The following is a 22,661-nucleotide window of genomic DNA, read 5'->3' on the forward strand; positions in this document are numbered from 1 at the left end:
TGCACTAGGAAAGGGTTAGGGCCTGTCCCAGATTAATTGTGCATCAGGGTACATGCAATAATAATGCAAGGGTAGCTGACTATCTAAATATACTGATGAACAGGCTTTTCCATTAATGGATTAATTAAAAAGGGTTAAAGGTCCATTTTCTCTCTAATAATGGTTTAATTAGAGAGGTTAAAGGTCCATTTTCTCTCTCTATATTAGCCTGCTCTTTGTGTCACACACAATTTCTCTCCGGTCTACACAGAAACACTGCTATGGCGCGATTCTTTTCAAACGTAAAGTGCAGGTTAATTTGTTTTATTTTTACTTTACAACAGTGATTCTGTTAGTTTGTCACTCAATTGAGTGTCAGTAGAGAGATTTCTTCTTTATTTTTCCCAATAAAACAGTGTTTGCGTTGTGTGCGCGTGTGTGTAAAAAGAGTGGAGGGAGTGTAACTGGGTAAGACAATAAGAGGGAGTGGCTCCTTACTTTACCTTTACACACACACACACACACACACACAGACACACACAGACAGTCGCTTGCGCGCACAAATGGAAACACTCATCTGTCAGGATTTGTTTTTACTTTTTTTTTTTTTTTTTTTTTTAAAGGTATAGTGCCGGTTAATTTGTTTTATTTTAACTTAATCATTGTGTTAATTATTTTTATGTTTTTATTTTTGGGGGCTGTGAAACTAATAATTTGAGTTTACATTATTTCTTATAAGAAATTTCATTTTGGTTTATGAGTGTTTTGAAATACCAGCCCGCTTCCGGAACGAATTATGCTGGTAATCCATGGTTCCACTGTACAAGATCTTGTATCGGAGAGAAATTCATGTGAATCTAAAGGTAAATATTTGTTGTGACATTGCATAAACTGATCAAAATAATGCCATAGGCGGTCCAATGACAAAAATATGTGACCCAAAAGCTCAGCTGTTCGGGAATATTTCCTGCAAGAACAGTATGGTCAAGGGCATCTGAAAAAGCGATCATGCAGCATGATCAAAATGGCCCTCATGAAGACCATCCTAGGAAATCCAAAATTACCTCTGCTGCAGATTAGAGTAGTTATGAAGGCTTTACAGAGCATAAGCAGCAAACACATCTCAATACCAACTGTTCAAAGGAATGATATTATTGCATATTTTGAATGACTTAAGCATTGTTTCACAATGTAGACAAATAATCAGGAAAGGCCATGGAATTTTGAAGGTGTGTTCAAATTTAGACTGATAATGTGTGCGTGCGTGTGAGAGAGAGAGAGAGAGAGAGAAAGAGAGAAAGAGAGAGTGAGAGAAAGAGCACAGTGGCACTGAAGTTTAATTATACGTATTACTCCTTTTTATAAGAGCTCTAAAAAGCATCATCTGCTGAACAAGGGCACTACTTAGTGGGAGGGACATGAATAAGGTAAATACTTCACCTTACATAGCCCACAAGCATTTACCCTATTTGGGACTTAACACATAAAGCTATTTTAGAATAGAATTAGTTGAGATTATTTTATGGGCTTATATTATGGGATTTACAGGATTGTTCGCCACATCTATTGGTCAATTCTTCTCGACTTGTGGCTGCATAGTACCTTTTTTTTCTTCATTCTCCCACTTCTAAATGTTACAGTAGTTACCAGCTTACATAAATATATAAAATGGAACCTTGAATTACCAGCATAATTCATTCCGGAAGCGTGTTTGTATATCAAAACACTTGTAAATCAAAGTGAATTTCCTCATAAGAAATAATGAAAACACAGATTATTAATTTCACAGCCCAAAAAAATAAAAACACAAAAATAATTTATACGAAATATCTTTCTTCTTTGTCTTTTGGCTGTTCCCTTTCAGGGGTCGCCACAGCGAATCATCTGCCTCTATCTAACCCTATCCTCTGCATCCCCTTTTCTCACACCAACTAACTTCATGTCCTCTCTCACTGCATCCATAAATCGCCTCTTTGGTCTTCCTCTAGACCTCCTTCCTGGCAGTTCCAACCTCAGCATCCTTTTACCGATATATTCACCATCTCTCCATTGAACATGGCCAAACCACCTCAATTTGGCCTCTGTGACTTTATCTCCAAAACATCTAACATGGGTTTTTGTTAACTTAAATCTTTTTACTAGATGTGCCCTCTGATGAACTCATTTTTGATCCTATCCATACTTGTCACTCCCAAGGAGAACCTCAACATATTCAGCTCTGCTACCTCCAACTCTGCCTTCTGTCTTTTCTTCAGTGCCACTGTCTCTAAGCCGTAGAGCATCGCTGGTCTCACCACTGTTCTGTACACCTTTCCTTTCATTCTTCGCTGATACTCTTTTATCACACAACACACCTAAAACTTTTCTCCACCCATTCCAACCTGCCTTCAACTCCTTTCCACAGTCTCCATTGCTCTGGACCGTTGACCCTAAGTACTTAAAGTCCTGCACCTTCTTTGCCTCTGCTCCCCGAAGCCTCACCGTTCTTCTTGGGTCCCTCTCATTCACACACATGTATTCCGTCTTGCTGTGGCTAACATTCATTCCTCTTATTTATTACAAAATATAAAGTACAAATAAAACCAATTACACTGCACTTTATCTTTAATAAAAATAAATCCCGACAGATACAGATGTTACTCATGCGGTATTCTGGTTTTACCGTCACGCCTCACGGTGGCGGCATTTGGGTTTGTGCGTTTGCTGGCTTCTACCGCTGAGTGGCGCTATATAACTATAGACTGACGCCTCGGGCACGCACAATGACGACAAAACGTTATGATGTTGTAAAATAATGAAAGCAAACAAAGATACAGCGCTATTCTGTCTCGGTTTCTATGAACTTGAGCGCGTCAGAAAATAAACCGAAACTTCGTGTATACTCGCCTCACAGGCGTAAAAAATATATACTTAGAGAAAGCAAAATGTCTGCTTTTATATAATATAAACTAATGGAAAAAATCAGCTTATGTTATTCGTATGAAACGTGGATTACTACAGCGCATCCACTCACAGCCGAAACGAAAAGACATCAACTTATTAATGAATTATTAAAATTGCCAATCAGTTTCCTTGCTGTTTTCCCCGACGCATTCATAATCATTAGTCTAGTTCTGCCGGTGCGGTGTTTCTTATCCACACCCCAGTTAAAACGGTGTATTCAGAGGCTCGCCCGCGAGAGGTTGTGCGCGCGCGGTCCACTACACAGCTAAAACATATTTGTATATTATGACTAAGATAAGGCGGCTCACATCGGCGTGCGTTTCGCACAGCGCCGCAAAGACAGCGCTTATTTAACACGTATAAATGTGTGTTTGTTATATTTCCGGGAAAGAGAAATCTCTTATAAATCTCTCATATCGGCGCGCGTTCATCTGACATCAAAACTCGGCAAAGTGAAAGAGCGCGCGCGCCGCGGGTTTACGCGAACATTTTACTTTCACTAAAATATTAATTCACAACCACATTTCGCCATTCACACACATGCATTGTGCTATGTTCTTTGTAGACACTTTTACTTTTCTCCTTCGAATCTCCCCTTTGATCAAAATGCTCCCGATATGAGACGACACGAGCTCATATTGTTTTATAAAGTGAGGCGACATATACTTGATTAAACACTGCATTTTTTTTTAAGAAAAAGCGTGCAATATGAGCAGCTTCAATTATTGATAATTAAATAATTATTAACTGGTGGACATAAACAGCAAAAAGGACAAAATTATTTTACTTTTGATTATTATTATGTTATTGAATGATTGTTTAAAACTGAAGCCCTTCGTGTAGATTGATGCCATGAGTCATTTTATCATACAACGATTATTACGTTGTGCTCAGACCACTGAGCGTCTGTGGATTCCAAAATTGAAATTTTTACCGTTTTTTAATCACTGGAATGGTAGAGATAGTTTCCTTATCATAACATGCGTTGTATTGTTTTTAATCGCTAGATACACAACCATCTGAAATAAAGCGGATCACATCGGCGTGTGTTTCGCACAGCGCCACAAAGACAGTGCTTATTTAACATGTATAAATGTGTTGTTATATTTCACTAAAAGGCTTATTCACAACCACATTTCAGCCATTCACACACATGCATTGTGCTGTGCTGTTGTTACACACTTTCACTTTTCATCTCCACTCTGATCAAAATGCTCCCGATATGAGCTGACACAAACAGCTTCGAAAAATCTGATTATTCATCTATCCTAAAGAGAGGCAACAGATACTTGCTGATTAAACACTGCATTTTTTTAAGTGAAAGCGCACGATGTAAGCAGCTTTAATTATTAATAATTAAATAATTATTCAATGCTGAACATAAATAGCTAAAATCAAGATAAATGTTATTCTTTAGATTGTTATTATCATGTTCTTTTGCTGTTTTGGGTTCAGCGTTAAATGATTATTTGAAACTGAAGCGTCTCTTGTAGATTCATGCCAGGAGTCATTTTATCATACAAAGATCACTACGTTGTGCTCGGACCACTGACTCTAAAATTGACATTTTTACCGTTAAAATAAAAATGTTTTTACAAGCCCTTGTGCTGTTGTTTGTGCTATTTTCATTAATAATAACAATAACAGTAGACAGAGAGAAACATAGAGTCTGTCTAAACAAAATTAATTGCAGCCGTTTGCAAAATGTCCCCTTGCGCCACCTGGTGGTCATTTCACAAATTATTTTAAATTGCAACTTTTTTTGGCTGTTGCCGTTTGCCGCGACAGAGTGCGTGGCAGTCATAGACATTCCGCGTGAGTAACCACTGTAAGTGTTTCCGTTAGCGTTTGTGCGCGCATGTGCTGTGTGTGTGTGTTAGAGGTTAAAGATCTATTTTCTCTCTCTCTCTCACGCTCTCAGCCTGCACTGTTTGTGTGAGTGTCATTAGACACTGTGCCCCTCTCCTCCTCCTCTCATCTTCACACACACTCACGCAAAAAAATCGCGACAGAGCCTTGTTTTCTTTAGATAGTGAGAGTGTGTGTGTGTGTGTGTGTGTGTGTGTGTGTAGGCGAGAGGAGGAGGGGAATGGCGCGGTGTCTAATAACGCATATGCCTGCGCGCGCGCGCACGCACACACACACACACACACACACACACACACACACACACACACACACACACACACACAAACTACAGGCTGAGCAAGAGGGAGAAAAAAATGGATCTTAAACCTCTTTGATGATACTTGCTTTTGCTTTACACGTGAAAAACCAACTTTTACATACACACACACAAAATAAAAGATGCTTTACACACACGTGGTTATACTGTTATAGTAAACAGTACACGCGAATGGATGTTGATTATAAAAGTGAGAGATGCGCACCAGGACCGAGTAGGCGAGAATTCTGCACAATTTTGCAGCACGCAAGAGAGAAAAACCAGTGGCTCAGTTGTGACGCTTAGCGTCAAAACAGGAAGCACATGTGTGTCAGATGATACTCTCTACTCATAAACCAGGACTTGCTCATTTTCAAGTCAAAATTTATGACAAATTTTCGCTTGCCTTGCGGAACACTCCGGGTAAACTGGGTTACTCGCAATCCGAGGTTCCACTCTATATATTAACACATATTAATACATATTGATGAGTTAATGGATTATTAAATTTGTTTATATACAGTTTATACAATGCATCTAGACTAAGTGATTTGGAAAAAAAATTATATTGAACAATCTCCAGTAGAAATAACAAAACGCTTTTACCCAACTTCATGCATGGTCTTTTGCATTAAAAACAGCTGTTAAAAATATATTTGCAATAAAATTATGAATAATAATGGCAACAGATGAACTGAGGCATACCACAGTTTTAGCGTTTCACAGTGGGACGAGTTCAAGTCTATATGAACTATAATGCAGGAAATATACATGAAGGCACTGGCTCATGTATGAGAGTTACCTGGCATTTCACTTTGTGCTGTCCAATAGAGCACTGTGTGAAAAACAAACAGCACAGATACAATTGGGCTTCACAGACAAGTAGGTTCACACACAATTTTTCGACTTAAATATATTATGCCTCAGCCATCACTAATCACTAATTACGATAAACCATACAAATAAATTTTAGGCAAGCAGTCTACTTTTAGTTAAGCATAGTTTCCCAGTCCTTGTGAATCTTCTAAGGATACACATGCTGTCTCAAAAAATTATTGATTTATTACCTTTAGGAATAGCAGGAACAAACCGTTTCTTCCACCAGGGTCTGTTCCTGTCTGATTTCTCATCATCGCTGTCCTTCTTGTCTTCACTCTGGACATGGATACACAGCTAGTTAGATAATTCAGTTCATGTGAGCAAATATAAGGTCTTCCCTTATTACAGTTATATCTGATGTGAGGAAATAATTTGTTATGGGGGATAAATATCCAATATAACAGGAAACAAGATGCCTGAGGGAACAAATAAATAATTAAATAAATACTTTTTTTTAAACAAATTGTCTGGTGGCAGTCTGGTGCACAAAGAACATTGCTAAAATAGTATGTCTTACACACCTCCACTTTTAATGAATCTTTACTTGGGGAAGTGGTGGATCCAGTAGCGAAAGCACCTGCTTGGTCCTGGTCCTCCATCATGGTCCTACGGTTTATGCCTGGATCACTGTTGGGTCTGCGCCCTGCACAGACCACGTCAGTACTGCGGCTCCGGACAAGACGGTCAGGGTATGAGTGTCTCTGCTTGGGGTGCTCTAGATCATGGGTTGAGAAGTGAGATGTCCTGGGTTCAGAAGGCCCTGTAGCACAAGCCTCTGGGATTGGTGGGTCTGGAGGAGGATGAGGGGGTCTGGTATGTGCCTTAGGCCGAACTATGGTGCCAGTACCTGAGCCAGTGAATGAGTGAAACAAGACAACAAATACACAAGACATAATTGATTAATAATACTTAATTACCAACAAATAAATGTATTTTGACACCCATGACTTTTGGCATTTAAAATAAAATTGAAAGTCATAAGTGTTTAATGTATCTTTGAAATGGAAGGAAAAAAATATCATCTGTAAATGCTCCATAATGTTCCTTACATGTGCCTTGGATAATTTGTACTCGTTTATAATGCTTGGTGCACCATGTTTCTTAAACGGTTTTTGGAATGAGGGGGGTCTCTTTGGGTTGTTGCCATACTAAACCACATCAGTATTATAAAGCACACTTTCTAAGTTTCTTTGGCACAACTAAGCCATGGCTCTTTACATGATTCAGAGAAAGTTGAACACAAACGTTGTTTTTTTTTAAACTGAGAAATAGAAATCTTTGAGGTTAAGAAAATTCTATGAACTTTTGCAACTTATGTTCATTCACCATAGCTGACCAACTTTTCCCAGGATGATCTTGAGTGATTAAATAGAACATGAATTTACAACAACTTGTGATTTACCTTTTTAATGAATCAACTACAATAAAACAGCATGATATATATTTTCTATTTTCATTAATTAAATTAAAAAAAGAGAAATAGGAACCTGAGGCACAAAAAGTTTTACCTACATGTTCACAGAAAAAATGCAATGATAATTTCTCCCCTCAAGAGGGCAATGTGGCTCCACTATTCAATGTCTACCATGCAATACTTAATTTTCTATCTCAATAACTTAGCAAGTATTATAGTTATAATACATACTATATAATTCAAACTTGACATATTGGAAAATGCGACATCCCTACTTATACACATGCCCATATTATATGAAACTGCACATATATATATACAAGCCATGCCTGCTTAGAGATCACTGTCATGTGCAGTGCCATCATGAGGACAGACATTGCATTTGCACAAACTATATAAACGTGTGTCTCCAACAAAAGCACTATAATGCATTGTGCATCCTTTTACGCATGTAATACAGATTTGAGGTGTGCATATACATCACAGTGTATGCCACAGAGATATTTTGTGTGTGTATTTGTTGCATGTGGTGCCTTCACAAATAATAAACACATTGGAGTAATACGCGTTTTAGGAAATGTGTATTTACACACGTGTGCAATTGTGGGTAAAATGTGCATTTCCTAAAACGCATACTACAACAATTTATTTTTTATTTGCTCCTTTTTATTAGTGTAGTCTTGCACTCTCTCTCTCTCTCACACATTTTTGTGCAAATAATTAAAATCAAACAACTAAATAGTGGTGTACACAGCCGCTTATGACAAAAGCATGACACCCTCCAGGACGTTTTCCAGTAATATCAAAGAGGATGGCGAATTTCAGGCTGCTCATCTGCACCAGATTTAGTCTCTAGTGGGGACAAAGGTGATGTTTTTTTGTGAAGGAATAGACAGGTTGAGGTATCCAAACTTTCATCTAGAAGCTTTTTATAATAAACTTGCCATTTAGTACACCTAGTGATGTTTCCTCAGTCATCCTATTATCCATGTTAAATGTGCCATTATCACGCACAGCTCAGTACCCGCTTTGCAATTGTGGAAAGCCACTTGGTGATATGACTAATTGGGTTAAAAAATAGTAATGTGTAAAAAAATCCTAGATTATTCAACTTCGTTCATTTAATGCAATAATATTGACAGCCCTAAAAAAAAAAAAAAAAAACTAAGATAGACTTTGGCATAACTATTCTTTGGCTCTCTTTAAATGCTGTCTGAAGAGGGACTTTGTTAGTAATGCTCCATTGATGGTTTTCTTCAAGGTAAGGAGAATGCCTTTACTAAATCAGTCCTAATCAACCTATAAAAGATATAAGACGATAGTCCTTGGGTGAAAGTATAAAATTTTAAGAAATTATTAGGCGGTTCAACCTTCATTAGTTGCTATGCACAACCCCACATACTGTATGTGATATGGCCAGAAATTCTCTTTTGAGCCTGTTAAAAATTAATCATACCCTATTCCCACTCAAAGAAAAAAAAATTCCTTCTTTTGTGAAAGTGCCAGTGGTTCTGATGGCGTCCAAAAATACCGTTGTGACAAAAACAACTCTACATGTTAACAAAGAAAAATAAGGCTAATATATACTTGAAAAACCTGTGTTTACAATTCCTAATGACAATGAATGATTATCTGCCATGGAAATAACCAGCTCTAATATGCCTTGTATAACACTGCTACACGTTTACCTTCTTAAAGTCCTAGCAGAGGTTATAGCTATAGCTTTTATAAACTATTGAGATTTTAAGTAAATTATAGGTATAACTTTTTTGCTCCACCGGTAGATCATAAACCCTCAAATAGAAAATGACCACAACTCGCCAATAAACTTGTACTGAGAGGTTAAAAGAGTTTTTTTTTTATTTTATTTTAAAATACAGTAACTCCTGCCTACCAACAACAGGCCAGTGAGGATAAAGCACTTTAAAACCTATAGCTGCTAGTCAATGAGTAAACAGCCCAGTAACGCTCACCCTAATGGTACATTTGGACCATCCTTCCAGCTTTTTGTTTAGTGACAGAACTCTAAACAAAAAGCTGGGGAAAAAAAACTTAAAAGCTAAACAGTAAAAATGGAAAAGCTTTGGTGCAAAGATGAAAAAATATATATTTTTCTACATTTAACTTTAGTTTTTTTCTTTGCAAATATTTTTATTCATGTTTGATTCTTATCTTTTGTTTTTGACTTAAAACTAGATCTATTGGAATATGAAAAGATTCTTTTTTAAGAGTCTTAACAATATTTACAGGGACTTGGCAATAATTCATCGAAAATTTAACAAGTGGCTTGCAATTTACATTACCTTCACCAGAGGAGAGAGGATCAAACATAGCCAGCAGAGAGTCAGCTTGAGCAGGCATACAGGACAAACTATGTGCTCCTGGAGACATAGAAGAATGGCAAAGCCAAAAGAAAATCCTTTAAAACATTTAAAACCAACTAAAGTGCAGCTCAGTTATCACACAGTATTTTTATGCGCTTTCTTGTGTTGCATCTATTTGGGTATGTATACCATGTACAGAATCCTCTCCATCTGGGCTTATGACCGAGTCTTTGCCTCCAAAATCAGAGCTACATTCTGAGCGCAGGTCTTCAATCTTGTTTGGGATATCTTCAGATGTTGCACTTATACCTAAAAAAAATGGAAATACATTAGTTTGAGTAACTTGTATACAGTATGTTCCTGCACTTTTTGGTCCATCTTAGTCAGTTGCAAATATTCTTATTAGTAATTATTAGAAAATTATGTTTAAACTACGAATTCCTAGTAATATGAATTGGGTGTTAGAGGCTGAAAGTGTGTTAAAATGTTGAGTTTCTACACTAAATGCTTAAAGTTTGGCATGACTCTATAATGGTGCTCATGTTTAAGAGATAACCTTTTCTTGGGAAATCCTTGTAATAATGCGTGCTCATTCCCTCACAGTTAATATTTATTCTTTCTATTTTATGTCAAAGGTTAGGAGGAAAAAGCCATTTCTCACCTACAATTACAAACATAAACGTTTGGTTTTGCTACAGTAAGTAGCATGGGGCCTTCAACTGGGACTGTGTGCTGTGACTAAGACTAAGATAGAGCTTTTTTGCAACAAACATGCTTAGTGGGTCTGGCATAAAACAAAAGATGAGTATACAGAGGATTTGTGATTATATGGGCACATTTCTCTTCCAAAGACCCTGGGAACCTTGTTAGGGTACATGACACTATGAAGTCTTTGAAATACCAGGACATTTTAAATTAAAACCTGATGGTTTTTCATGATATAATGACCCAAAACATTTACATTCTACAACAAAAATGGTTCAGCAGATACAAAATGAAGCTCCTCTTATGGCCAACTTGGTCCCCTGAACTCTAACCCAATTGAAAACCTGTGGGGTGAACTGAAGAGAGTGCATAAGAGAGGATCCAGGACTCTGAATGATCTAGAAAGATTTCTGTATTCTGTATTATACAGTAGAAAAAGATTAAGTGCTGTCTTGTTGGCAAAAGGGAGATGTATGCAGTATAAACATTAGGGGTGCCAATAACTTTCAATAAATAATTGTACTTCAATTAAAGGTTGGACTTTTTTTTTGCATTGTGATTCTATATTGTTCAAATTAAAAAAATGAATTTATTAGAAGCCCAAGAACACATCTTAACCAGGGGTGGCAATAATTGTGGAGGGTGCTGTATTTTGGAATGAGTGCAGAGGTTCTACTTGAAGGTGAGTGCAAGGGTGAAAGTATTCAGAATTAGCAGTAGTGACTCTGATAGCAAGAAGACAAAGACAGAACCTGGTGTGCATTAAGACAGCTTAATGTTGTACAAATCTGAAACGTTTAATAATTTTTTGTGGTTACCTGAGATGATGCTTAATCCTGGTGTGCTTGGTCGGGAACTGACCTCTCTGACTTCAGTATCATCAGAAGTGCTACCCACACCTGAGCAGCTTTCTAACTCCTGTAAGCGTTCCTCTTGCTTTAAATCTGCTGTTTCTACACACACAGACATGCACACATACATTGCATCTTAAAACACTTTGACAACTATTAATTTTATCCAGAAACCATTCTGTCTTTGGCTCAAAGAAAATTTTATTGATCAAGTCTTATTAAATTTTAATTCAGTTCCCCTGAATTACTAGAACTAATACAATAAAAAAAAAAATTTTCATATGTGCTCCATCTCTGTCTATCTCCTAAACACACAAGCACACACTCCAACTTTTATACATTTACTTTTATACACAGTTAAACCCCTTTCTGCTATGAGTTGTGCTATGCTCTCACCTCACATAGCATCTGGCAAATGTCATTAATTTTTCTTGGACAGACGAAGAGCAAAGTAACAGCAACATATTTTGCTGTACTTTATTTTACTTAGTTTTGTTTGCTTCTGACTTTTTTTGCATACAAGCTAATAAATCTGTTTAGAAAATTGTTCTATTGACTACCAAATCAACAGACGGTTTGTATAGCAGCAGTTGCAGGGCATTTGACACGAGAACATGAACATCATCTACACCTATAGTTCAACATCTAGACTGTGCCTTTTTTTAATGTAACTTTATTCACTTAAAATTAAAGGCACAAACTAAAGGTGAAATATTTCAGCAGTGGCCTCTTTTAGCAGGATAAAGTGCCTTGCCATACTGCAAAGTTGTTCAGGAACAGTTTGAGAAATCATTAACTTTGCTGGCAGATCTTTTTTCTACACATGCCTTTTTGAAACTTGCTGGATAAATAAATTTGATCCTTGGAGGGCCCATCTTAAAACTTAAGGGACTCAAAGGATCTGCTGCCAACACCTGGTATCCTGGTACCAGAAACCACAGCACATTTTAGCAGCACAAGTAGAAGCTACACAATTTCAGACAGGTGGTTTTAATGTCCTTGCTGATTATTGCATAGAGTCACATATTTCTATAAAGAGAATAATATGGAGTACTAACCAAAAGGTGCAGAGCCTGATATTAGGTAATGAAAGCTGCAGAGTGTGATACTAAATGATAAACTATAACCCAAAATAATGATTGGAGGTATTCACTATGATTAAAAACTGTAAATGACATCTTACAACATTACATCATGAAAACATGCTCTGTTCTTTGGTAAAAGCTCACCTGAGTCACTAGGCAGGACTTCCACACTCCAGGCCTCACTTGTAGTTTCTGACATTGTTGAACCACAGGGGTCCAAAAGAATAGGGCCAGGTGCTGCAAAGCAAAGCAGACTCCCCAGCATGTTTTCCACCACAGCACCTGAACAGAAAGTATACAACTATTAGGCGTTAACAACTAATAAACCAAATTATAATTTAATAGTACTTGCCAGCAAATTCCATTATAGTTTGGTGAGCTACTGTATGTTAGAAGTCACAAAGTAGCAATTGATTAAAATTTGCCTGGAAATTGAGCTTGATACAAAAGAAAATCGATAAATTCCCCTTAAGACCAGGAACTATTTATGTTAGACAAGGACTGCTCAAATTTAGTTCTGTAAATCACAGCACTTTAAAATGTCCACTAAATCTGCCAATTACCTGACAATTAACATCATCATTCATTGATGATCAACATCAACAATCATTTCATTCATCTTTTTATCCCAAATACAAATGTTCTCAGTGTATTTGCCTTGCTATTTCAATAATTCTAAATTCATGTTGAAACTATTACACTGTATTTGTGAACAGCTGTTGACAAATACATTACAGATCCGGCCATTAAGAACGCACATTTCGAGAAAAGAAATCTTGCGAGCTGCCGGGCAGCGCACGGCAAGCTATGAAGATACCATTCATTACCTGTAGGGGGCAGTCGTGTTTCAATCTGAAGTATTGTGTGCCGAAAATGTGTTCTCTTTCTTAGGCGCCTATTGACAGCAAGCGACAGAGCTCATAAATGTGTCGAGCTTAAACTGTAAATACTGATATTTATTCTTCATTTTCTTCTCTCTTTCAATGATACTTCTTTGACTGCGCTTACTCTATTCTGTATTATTATTATTATTATTAGTAGTAGTAGTAGGGCTACAAATTTATTATTGTTATTATTATTATTATTATTATTATTGTAATGCACCCGCGCCTGTGCAAAAAGACAAAGTACAACAAAGAATACAAAAATGTATGATAAGTTATTTTAAAACAATATTGTTTTATTGTGAATATGCGCTTTAAATATACACTAAACAATAAACACTGCCTTTTGCAAAGTAAAAGTGAGTTGCGTGTGCGGCTTTCTTATCAAAAGGCTGATAAACGCATGTGCAGATATGAGCAGACTTAGCGATAAAACTGCAGACATACTCCCCCATACAGTAAATAAAAAGAAAAGTATCAAATCCAACTATGAAGTCTGATTTAATTGGTACCATTAACCATTTTATTTCTATTTATTCTATGTTTTGGTGACGAAATACATTTTAGGCAGAGACGTCGGCTCATCCGCGAAACCAGTTTGATAACTTCACACCTACATGAAACTGAGTGTGTTGTCGATTAGCCTATATATTTGTTTGTTCCATTTCTGGTAGAGTATGTCTGCAGTTTTATACATAACAGATAAATCTGCTCATATCTGCGTTTGCGCATTTATCAGCCTTATGATTAACGGCACTCGTTTATAGTTAACTATATATTTAAATCGCATATACACACATTCATTATGAATGATATATTGTAAAACAAAATCATGTTTGCTTCAGCATTGCAACCAATATTGTTTTAGGCTAACTTTATTAATAATTATTCACTTAATAAACAAACCTTGTAGATTGTCGTAAAAGCCTTGGGCAGTTGCGGACTGGAGCATCACGAAACATTTATTGAAATGCAATTCTTATGCACACAAAAAATAAACTACACAGCAAAAATGTTATATTATAACTTTATTAAATCAGCTTACATCGGAATTACACACATATAATCTATTGTTCATTTATGTCTCCTGATGGTGCTTAATGGCGACACATTTTTACGTTTAAATAAGACATGTTGGCATATTCACGAATCAGGACATTCGCATACTTAACACTATCAGATAACCTACTATCAGGAAATATCATTCATTTCAAGACCATTTAAACTGAGGCACTGCCATGTGCCAATTGTTTTGTTCCTATTAAGACATTACATAAACTCCATAAGAAACTTGTGAATTTTAAAGCATAATTTTGGGGATCTCATTTCATCATTATGAAAATAATATGAAGCACATATACACACATTCATCATAAAAGATCTATTGTAAACCAAAATAAAATTCATGTTTGCTTCAGCATTGAAAACAATATTGTTTTAGGCTAACTAATTATACACAATTCTTCGTTGTACTTGGTCTGGCTTTTAGATAAAGTCCTTCCATGCTCCATCTGGCAGATATTCAGTGAAGCACAACACATTTATTTAAATTCCTGAATGTTGCTTGTGGGATTACCCCCTCTGCTAAAAGTTCTTTTTGAGGGGGTGCTGGTGGCTGGGATGCAAAGGTATTTTTTATTTTAATGCTCACTCTTGGGAAATTGCGCTCATGTAGCACTACATCCAAAAAAACTTTATGTGGATGATTATGCAACAATTAATTAACTTTACTCACAGATAGCTGAGTGTAATCAGTGGTCAAAACACAGCGACTGAGTCCAGTTGTTGAGTGAAGCAGCTCACCATATTTGCCCCGCTGTCAGTCGTAATGCACACTTGGATGCTTTCATTCAGACCCCATGAGAGCAGCGTATGAGCTAGTTTCTGCGCGATACATTCACCCGTGTGGTTTCCAAGCATTTACTCTTTAGATTCCAGTTGTCATTGAAACGTACACTTAAGCTGATGTACGGGTTACACGTGCGGCTTGTCCAGACGGCATTTTGCTCTCCACTGTTTTAGTATTGCTTTGGCAATGTAGTACGCGATCGCGTAGGTTGTATCAGTGTATCGCTTGGAGGATTTTTCATACGACATTGTTGTCGAGTATCTCCATCGCACAAGCAAGTTGCTGGTGTTTCCATACTTTGCAAAGTTTTACACACAACATTGTTCTGGTGTTGATCAAGAGAAAAGGAACCAAAAAAGTGGTGAGCTGATGCACCCTTATTGATTCACAATTTCCTCCCTGCTGCGTGGCACCGCACTCATTTTCGCGTATGTTATTCTGACATGAGTTGGTGATGACACAACGCGGCATGGCTGCATAAGTTTATTGGCTGTTTCCTGGTCACTCGTGGCAAGCTCATTCATCAGGAGATCTGATAGGATGTTGAGATTAAGGCAAGGCGTATGCTTAGTCAGCCAGCCGCATTTTAATAAAACTATAGCTCTTCATACCAAATTTTTTTTTTATCGTTTATCGTATCGACAATGGTGTACCGTCAATAAATACTTATACCGTTTTATCGCCCAGCCCTACGCAGTACACACGCTCCTATAAACAAAATAAAAATGAAATAAAAGATGTTTTGGACACACACGTGGTCACAGTGTTATAGTAAACAGTACACGCATGCACGGATGTTGATTAAACCAGTAAGAGACATGCACTAAGACCCAGCAGGGGAGACGATTACCCAAAATTACGCAGCACAAGAGAGAAAAAACATTGGCTCAGTTGTGATCACGTGACACTCGGCGTCAAAACAAGAAGCGCATGCGTGATACCTGATACTCGGTCTTTGCTTGTCTTGCGGAACACTCGCAAACCCTGTGACTCACAATCTGAGGTTTCACTGTATTTGAGATTAACGTCAGCATTCTGACTTTCTCTCAGATAAAACCTTCTGAGAGTCAGTATTCTGAGAAAAATATTTGAATCTTATTACTTGTGTGTCCCACACAACTAAAGACAGAATTCTTAGAAATTCTTTGATTTTAAGATCAAAGTCAGACTTCTAAGAAAAATAGCATAACTCAAATTTTTTATGGTGATCCTCACCCTTTCTTGTAAAATACAATTGAAGAAGCAAAGCTAAATTATTCCTTTTTTTTTTCATAAAAGTGAGAATGCATAAGTTCCATTTCTGTCATGGCTTAACTTTCAATGAGTCACTATATACAAATGAACAATATATATATATATATATATATATATATATATATATATATATACATATATATATAAGAATTTACTCTCATGAGAAGGTAACTTAATGGAATGCCTTACCTGATATCTCTTGAAGTCTGTCTTCATCTATATTAGGATCAAAGTCACTACCAAGGACATCAGTGCTCCAGGTTTCACTAACAGTCTCAGAGATATCTCGATCATCTGTCAAACCCATCATGTCTCGAATCTCAAACTTTCGGAGTTTATCATCCAGGTTATCCTGCGTGGTGGCTAAAGACAAAAATCAACATGTAAATTATACACTGCCTTGACATCTTGTCAAACATCTTTGCACATAGGGTTACATATCCAGGCAGGATTTTAAAGTTTTGTACTAGTCTTTAAAGAAAAGTGTTTATTAGACAATTTTAACTTTACAGCGCCAAAGAATATCACTTTAAACATAACATGACAAAAATTATTAAATACTCCCTGTCAAAGTTTGCATATCCTTAGTTTATCAACACTATGTTGCCTCTTTTTAAGACCATTTTTCTTTTTTCAGGTTGTAACGCTGCTCATTCTTTGTGGTAACTACAGTAGTCTCAGGTTCTTGGGTTTTGCATGCACTGCACATTTGAGATCTCGCCCAAGTATTTGGGAAGAACTAAAGGAAACTTTATAAAAAGGTTCAATTCCCCTTTCATCAATAAAAGACCTTGGCCAAAAAACTAAATGAAACTTTAAACTGAAATAAATGTTATGTTGCATAAAGCTGTTGAAACAGTGACATGGTGAATGTACACCATAATCAAAGGCAGTCCAAAAACAATGTTTTTTGTGTGTACATAAATGACTAACAGAATAAATACAGTCTGACACCAACAATAAAACCATGATCGCGGTCACTGAGATCACAAGTTTTTATTCCAATGTAACGCCTGATATAAATATTAACTGAAACTCTTGACTTGTATCACTGCAAGTTTATGCTGCGTTTATGTCAGAGGTAAGGAGTCTTGGTTGGAGATTATCCACCTTGTCAACTGGTGCAGACAAAACAACTTGAAGCTCAATGTCCTAAAACAGAAAAAATGCTAGTAGACTAAGGAATCAATCCCAATCACTCTGTGTGGCTCCCCAGTCAGAATTGTGGGACCTCAAGCTAAAGCTTAACATCACCTCCCAAACACTGAATGTACAACAGAGGATGTACTTCTTACAACAACTCAGTTCAACCTGACACACGGCATAATTGTACATTTCTACATTCTACTGAGAAGCTCAATGCTAGATCGGTTATACGGTCATCTGTCGTCATCCACCTGGACCTTGCAGCAGCATTTTACAAGGTAAACCACAAGATTTTCTTGCTTATCCTTGGAAGACTTGAGTCAATTGCTTCATTATAACATTAAGAGAATTCATCTATTTTTTACATATTTTTTTTTTACCAATCATGTGCTTGTTCATTCTCGTTATTTCAAGACAGGACTACTGCAACTCATGCCTGGCAGGTCTTGTGTACAATTTGTCCTATGCAGCTGATCCATAATGGAGCTGCATGGCTTGTTTTTAGCCTTTCTAAATTCTCCCACACCACCCTACTTCTTTGCTTCCTGCAGCTACCGTCATCAAATTCAAATCACTAATTCTTGTCTAATAAAGCTTAAAATGGCCTAACACACGCTTAATACACCACATTCCCAATGACCCTCCAGCACTGCTTGACTGCTCCAACCATCTCTCAGGGATCAAGGAAGACATGCATCTAGGCTGTTTTCTGTCCAGGCTCCAAGGTGGTGTACACACCTACACTATATACACTTTGCACATACTGTACAGTTGTGCTCACAAGTTTTCATACACTAAAAGAAATTGTTAAACATTTATGTGGAAAATATGACTAACTGCGTTTTTTTTTCCTTATTTAAAGATAGTGGTCACGTAAAGACTTTATCACATAGTTATCTTTTTAAAACCTAATAATAATTGAAATCACGCTATCTGTCCTGATTAAATGTTTACATATCCTCGAATGTTTGGCCACATTATAAACACACAGGTTGACACCTACATATTTAAAGGCTATTTTCCACACCTGTGACTCATTGTGATACTGCACCATGGGGAAGATAAAAGAACTGCTAATGGACCTGCGTAACAAGATAGTTCACCTTTAAGAAACAAGAAATGGAAATAAAAAGATATCTAAAAACTTGAAAATGTCACTCATTACTGTTGAAAATCTGATAAAGAGGAGTAAAACAAAAAGTTCTGTTGATACTAAGCCACGGTCACGTAGACTAAGAAAGATTTCACCCACTACTGCTAGAAAAAATGTTTAGGAGAGAAAAAAAAAACACAAACAACTTCAAGAGCAATACAGACTGCTCTGGTACTGAAAAAAAGTGGTGGTGGTGTTTTAAGGTGCACAATAAGGAGGTACTTAAACAAAAATGACATGTTTGGTTAAGCTGCTACAGTAGGAGAAGGCCATTACTGCACCCATGCACTGCACTTTTGGTGAAAAGTACACCATCCCCACTGTAAAACTGAGCATGGGCGCTCTTGGGGGTTCCACAAGGCCAAGTTGACCCTCCAATGACTACAGCAGAAAAAGGTGAAAGTTCTGGAGTGGCCATCACAGTCTCCTGAACTCAATATCATGTAGCCACTATGGGGAAATTGCAAATGTGCAGTTCATGCAAGACAACCAAAATATTTACAGGAAGTGGAACTTTTTGCCAAGAAAAATAAACAGCCATAACACCGGAGAGAATTAAAGACCTCATGCATAATTATTACAAAAGACAGCATGCCGTCATTGATGCTAAATGGGGCAATAAGCAATATTAGGTACTAGTTATTAAGTAAAAGTATACAAACTTTTGAAAAGGGATTATTTTCTCATTTTCATTTCTTTGAAGAAACTCAGTAGGCTGTTCCAAACATCTTGGAGAACAAATCATAGATTGTTCTTGGATGTAGGCTGCTTCTAATCCTTCTCTCTATTTATATAATCTCAGAAAGACTTGATGTTGAAATCAGGCTCTCTGGGTCAAACCCTCATTATCAGGACTTCTTGTTCTTCTCTTTTCCTGCTGAAATTAAATTGGGGACCAATCAGATGCCTCAGCATTTTCTCAGCATTGAGAAAACACTTAATCCTGACCAACCCCAGACTCCATTTGCAAAAATGCAGCCTCAAACCTCGAAAGGAACCTCCACCATGCAAACTCATTATTTTACTACTGTCCAGCACTTCGAAAACCAACCTGCCCCTTAGAAAAATGTAAGGCTTTTGCCCATTCTCACTAGTTCTTTGCTGATGGCACTGCTGCACATCTTCTGATGTGGAAGAAAAGTAAGCATGATGCGTCTTTCCTTAGTCAACCACTGTCTATGGTCTTCAACATTGCCTGTTTCTTTGTGCTTCTTCATAATAGCTTAAACATTATATCTTGAAATCGCAGCCTGCTTTAAAATTGTTCACTGGGAGAGATGTTACTGATGCAGTCTACTGTACTACTGTATTTTATCGTGTAGCTGTGCTCAGTCTTACCATGGTGTATGACCTGTGACATAAAATGTCTTCCACAACCTCACCAAAGTAGCAAAGTCTGGCTGTCCTTGACCCAGTTTTAAGCCTCTTACACAGCTGTTTGTTTTATTTTAGGATTGGTTTTCGACAGAAATATGTAATCGATGGTCATAAGCACCTGCTTGGTGTATCTGATTAATCATATCTGACTCTGATTCTACAAAATCCCTGACTTTGTGCAAATGTAAGAATTGATGCTGGTTTGATGCCAGGATAGACAGACCAATTATTGATTTGGCTTAGCTTTTCTTCTTTTTGCTCACTTGTGCACTCCTCCTCTGAACAGTGGATGTTGCAATATGACTGCATCTAGACATTCAAGAAAAGTGTTAACCCAGAATATGCCCCCTTTCCTTCTTCCTGCCACACTTGCTAACTTTATTAAGACTCATGGTGCTACGCCATCCCTAAAACTTGCACAAAATGCAAAATGGCAAAAAAAAAAAAAAAAAAAAAGTACACGAGGTACCACTGTTCCCCCTTAGGCAGAAGTATTAGCATTTTGCTGGTCTGAAGCATTTAGATGTCTTAACACCAGTGCTGGGGGACATTACTTTTTAAAGTAACTTATTACATTACACCATTACTTTCTGATAAAAGTAAATAGTTACAGTACTTTTCCATTGCAGAAAATGTGAACTCCTTTGTGGTTCCTCATGCATGTTGTTTCAGTCAAGACCTTTATAATTATTCTACCATCATCATTTAGCGAAGTTTGGCCCATAATCTGTTAACTATTAATACCCATATCACACCTACACGCTTTCGCGCGGTGGCCGCAAATACAGTCAATCATGATTCATCATAATTCACCGAGAGTTTTGGTGCTGTGATAATACCACTATTTCACTTAGGTGTTTTCTCGTGGTGGCCGTAAGTACTGTTCATCATGACTCACCACAAGTTTTGGCGCTGCGATTAAGTTTCCATCTTTCTGCGCGAAAAATTAAATGCTTAATTTTTTGGCGGCTCGCGGACCTTACAGAACTTTGCGGAACGTCGGCGGGCAATCGCGACGGCTCACAAAGCCTAACACCGAATCTCACTGCGAATCAAAGCGCATGAGTGAGATAGGGGTATACCAGCAGGAATAACAGAGGGGAAGCGGGTTATCGGGGGCGGGGCTTGTAGTACGACTTTTACACACACACTAACAGATTGGGAATGACTGCTGTCTTGCTCACGGATTACACAAATTGTCTGAATAACGGATTACATTTTGAAAATATAACTAAATAACTGAGTACTTAAATGGCGGACCTAACGCGTTAGATTTCTCATTACATCAAAAAAAGTAATCCTTTGTAACGCGTTACACACAACACTGGTTACAACAATGCCAAGAGAAAAATACATGAGCAATAGCCTTAGAGAAGAAATTGTTGCTGCACATCAACCTGCAAAGTTATAAAACCAATTCTAATTTAACATTTTATAGTGATTAAGATCATTCACATCAGACAGTTGCCAATCTTCCTAGGAGTGAACATCCCAACATAAATCAACATCAGAATGGCTGAAAAATAAAAATCAAAGTTTTGGAATGGCCTAGTTAAAGTCCAGACCTTAACCCAATCTAAATACTGTGGCAGGACATTAAGAGAGCCATGCATATGCAAATGCCCCAAAACCTCAATGAACTAAAGCGATGTTGTAAAGAGGAAAAAATTTGTGTCCCTAAACTTTTGGCTGGTACTGTATGTACAATACGAGGGGCGGGCGATCTTAATGACAGGAAACACTAGGGTGACAGTGGGTGATTCCCATGAAACTATTAAAACACCACGGCATTAATGGTTTTTAATATAAAATGTGTAATTTTGTAATATAAAAAAAGCATCGGAACATAGACAATACTGCTCTCCCAGCTGTTTTAATGTGTTATATTGTAATTTAAAGGAAAAAAATATTTATGCTAAATTTTAAATTATTACAATAATAAAAAAAATAGGAAAATGATGTGTTCATGTCTGATGTTCTCATTCTCCGCAACACTTTTAAAGTTCGGTTTAGACACACATACAGAATGTAAGTAAAGTTTGATTATGAGTGATGGAGCACATTGGACAGTTACTTCAGGATGGCTACCAGGTACGATTATCTCTTTATATCTCTCCAGTTAAATATGAAATATTCTGTTGCCAGAATGTTAACACAACTTTTTAATTCTCATTACAAAAACAGGTTTTCTACATTTGAAAATTGTTAGAGTTACATTTTTTTTTATGAAAATGTCTTTATTAAGATCTAATTATATGCACTGAGAAAAAAATAGTAAAGGCCTCATGGCTTCTCTATAGTTAGCAAAACATTCTGAGGCACCTCATGCCCTGCAACAACATGTTCATACACCCGACATTTAAGGCCAGTTGCGGTAATGAGAACTTATGTTTCGGGTATGAGAATTTAAGCATATTGTGTATGTCTTTTGAACATCTCTTGAAATGTAATACATTTATTATTAATTTAAAATGCACAAACTGTTAATATTATACATTTATTTTCATTGTAGAGTCAGCAAGTGAGAAAAAAACAGCTTTAGCAAAGGCCAGATTGACGAAGCAATTATACAGCAACCCAGACCTGCTGGAGGAGTACAGAAGAAAGAACCTTAGCAAAAAATGGAAAAACATCCTACACTGTTAATCATCTTT

General features: G+C 37.1%; 1 protein-coding gene across 2 annotated transcripts in view; it reads right to left on the reverse strand.

Annotated features, from left to right (window-relative positions):
- Positions 1–22,661, reverse strand: part of gapvd1 (GTPase activating protein and VPS9 domains 1) — an 86,097-nt gene that overhangs the window by 15,566 nt on the left and 47,870 nt on the right. Inside the window, exons 11-18 of one of the 2 annotated variants that reach the window (XM_053503458.1) lie at positions 16,521–16,694; positions 12,489–12,626; positions 11,227–11,361; positions 9,893–10,012; positions 9,683–9,760; positions 6,487–6,812; positions 6,154–6,241; positions 5,889–5,921 (exon numbers count right to left, since the gene is read on the reverse strand). In XM_053503458.1, coding sequence (XP_053359433.1) covers positions 5,889–5,921; positions 6,154–6,241; positions 6,487–6,812; positions 9,683–9,760; positions 9,893–10,012; positions 11,227–11,361; positions 12,489–12,626; positions 16,521–16,694 — 1,092 coding nt within the window. The remainder of the gene's footprint in view (positions 1–5,888; positions 5,922–6,153; positions 6,242–6,486; positions 6,813–9,682; positions 9,761–9,892; positions 10,013–11,226; positions 11,362–12,488; positions 12,627–16,520; positions 16,695–22,661) is intronic. The other variant, XM_053503459.1, reaches the window with a different exon arrangement.

This window comes from Clarias gariepinus, chromosome 9 (genome assembly GCF_024256425.1).
Source record: "Clarias gariepinus isolate MV-2021 ecotype Netherlands chromosome 9, CGAR_prim_01v2, whole genome shotgun sequence".
In the NCBI taxonomy this organism is placed as follows: Eukaryota; Metazoa; Chordata; class Actinopteri; order Siluriformes; family Clariidae; genus Clarias; species Clarias gariepinus.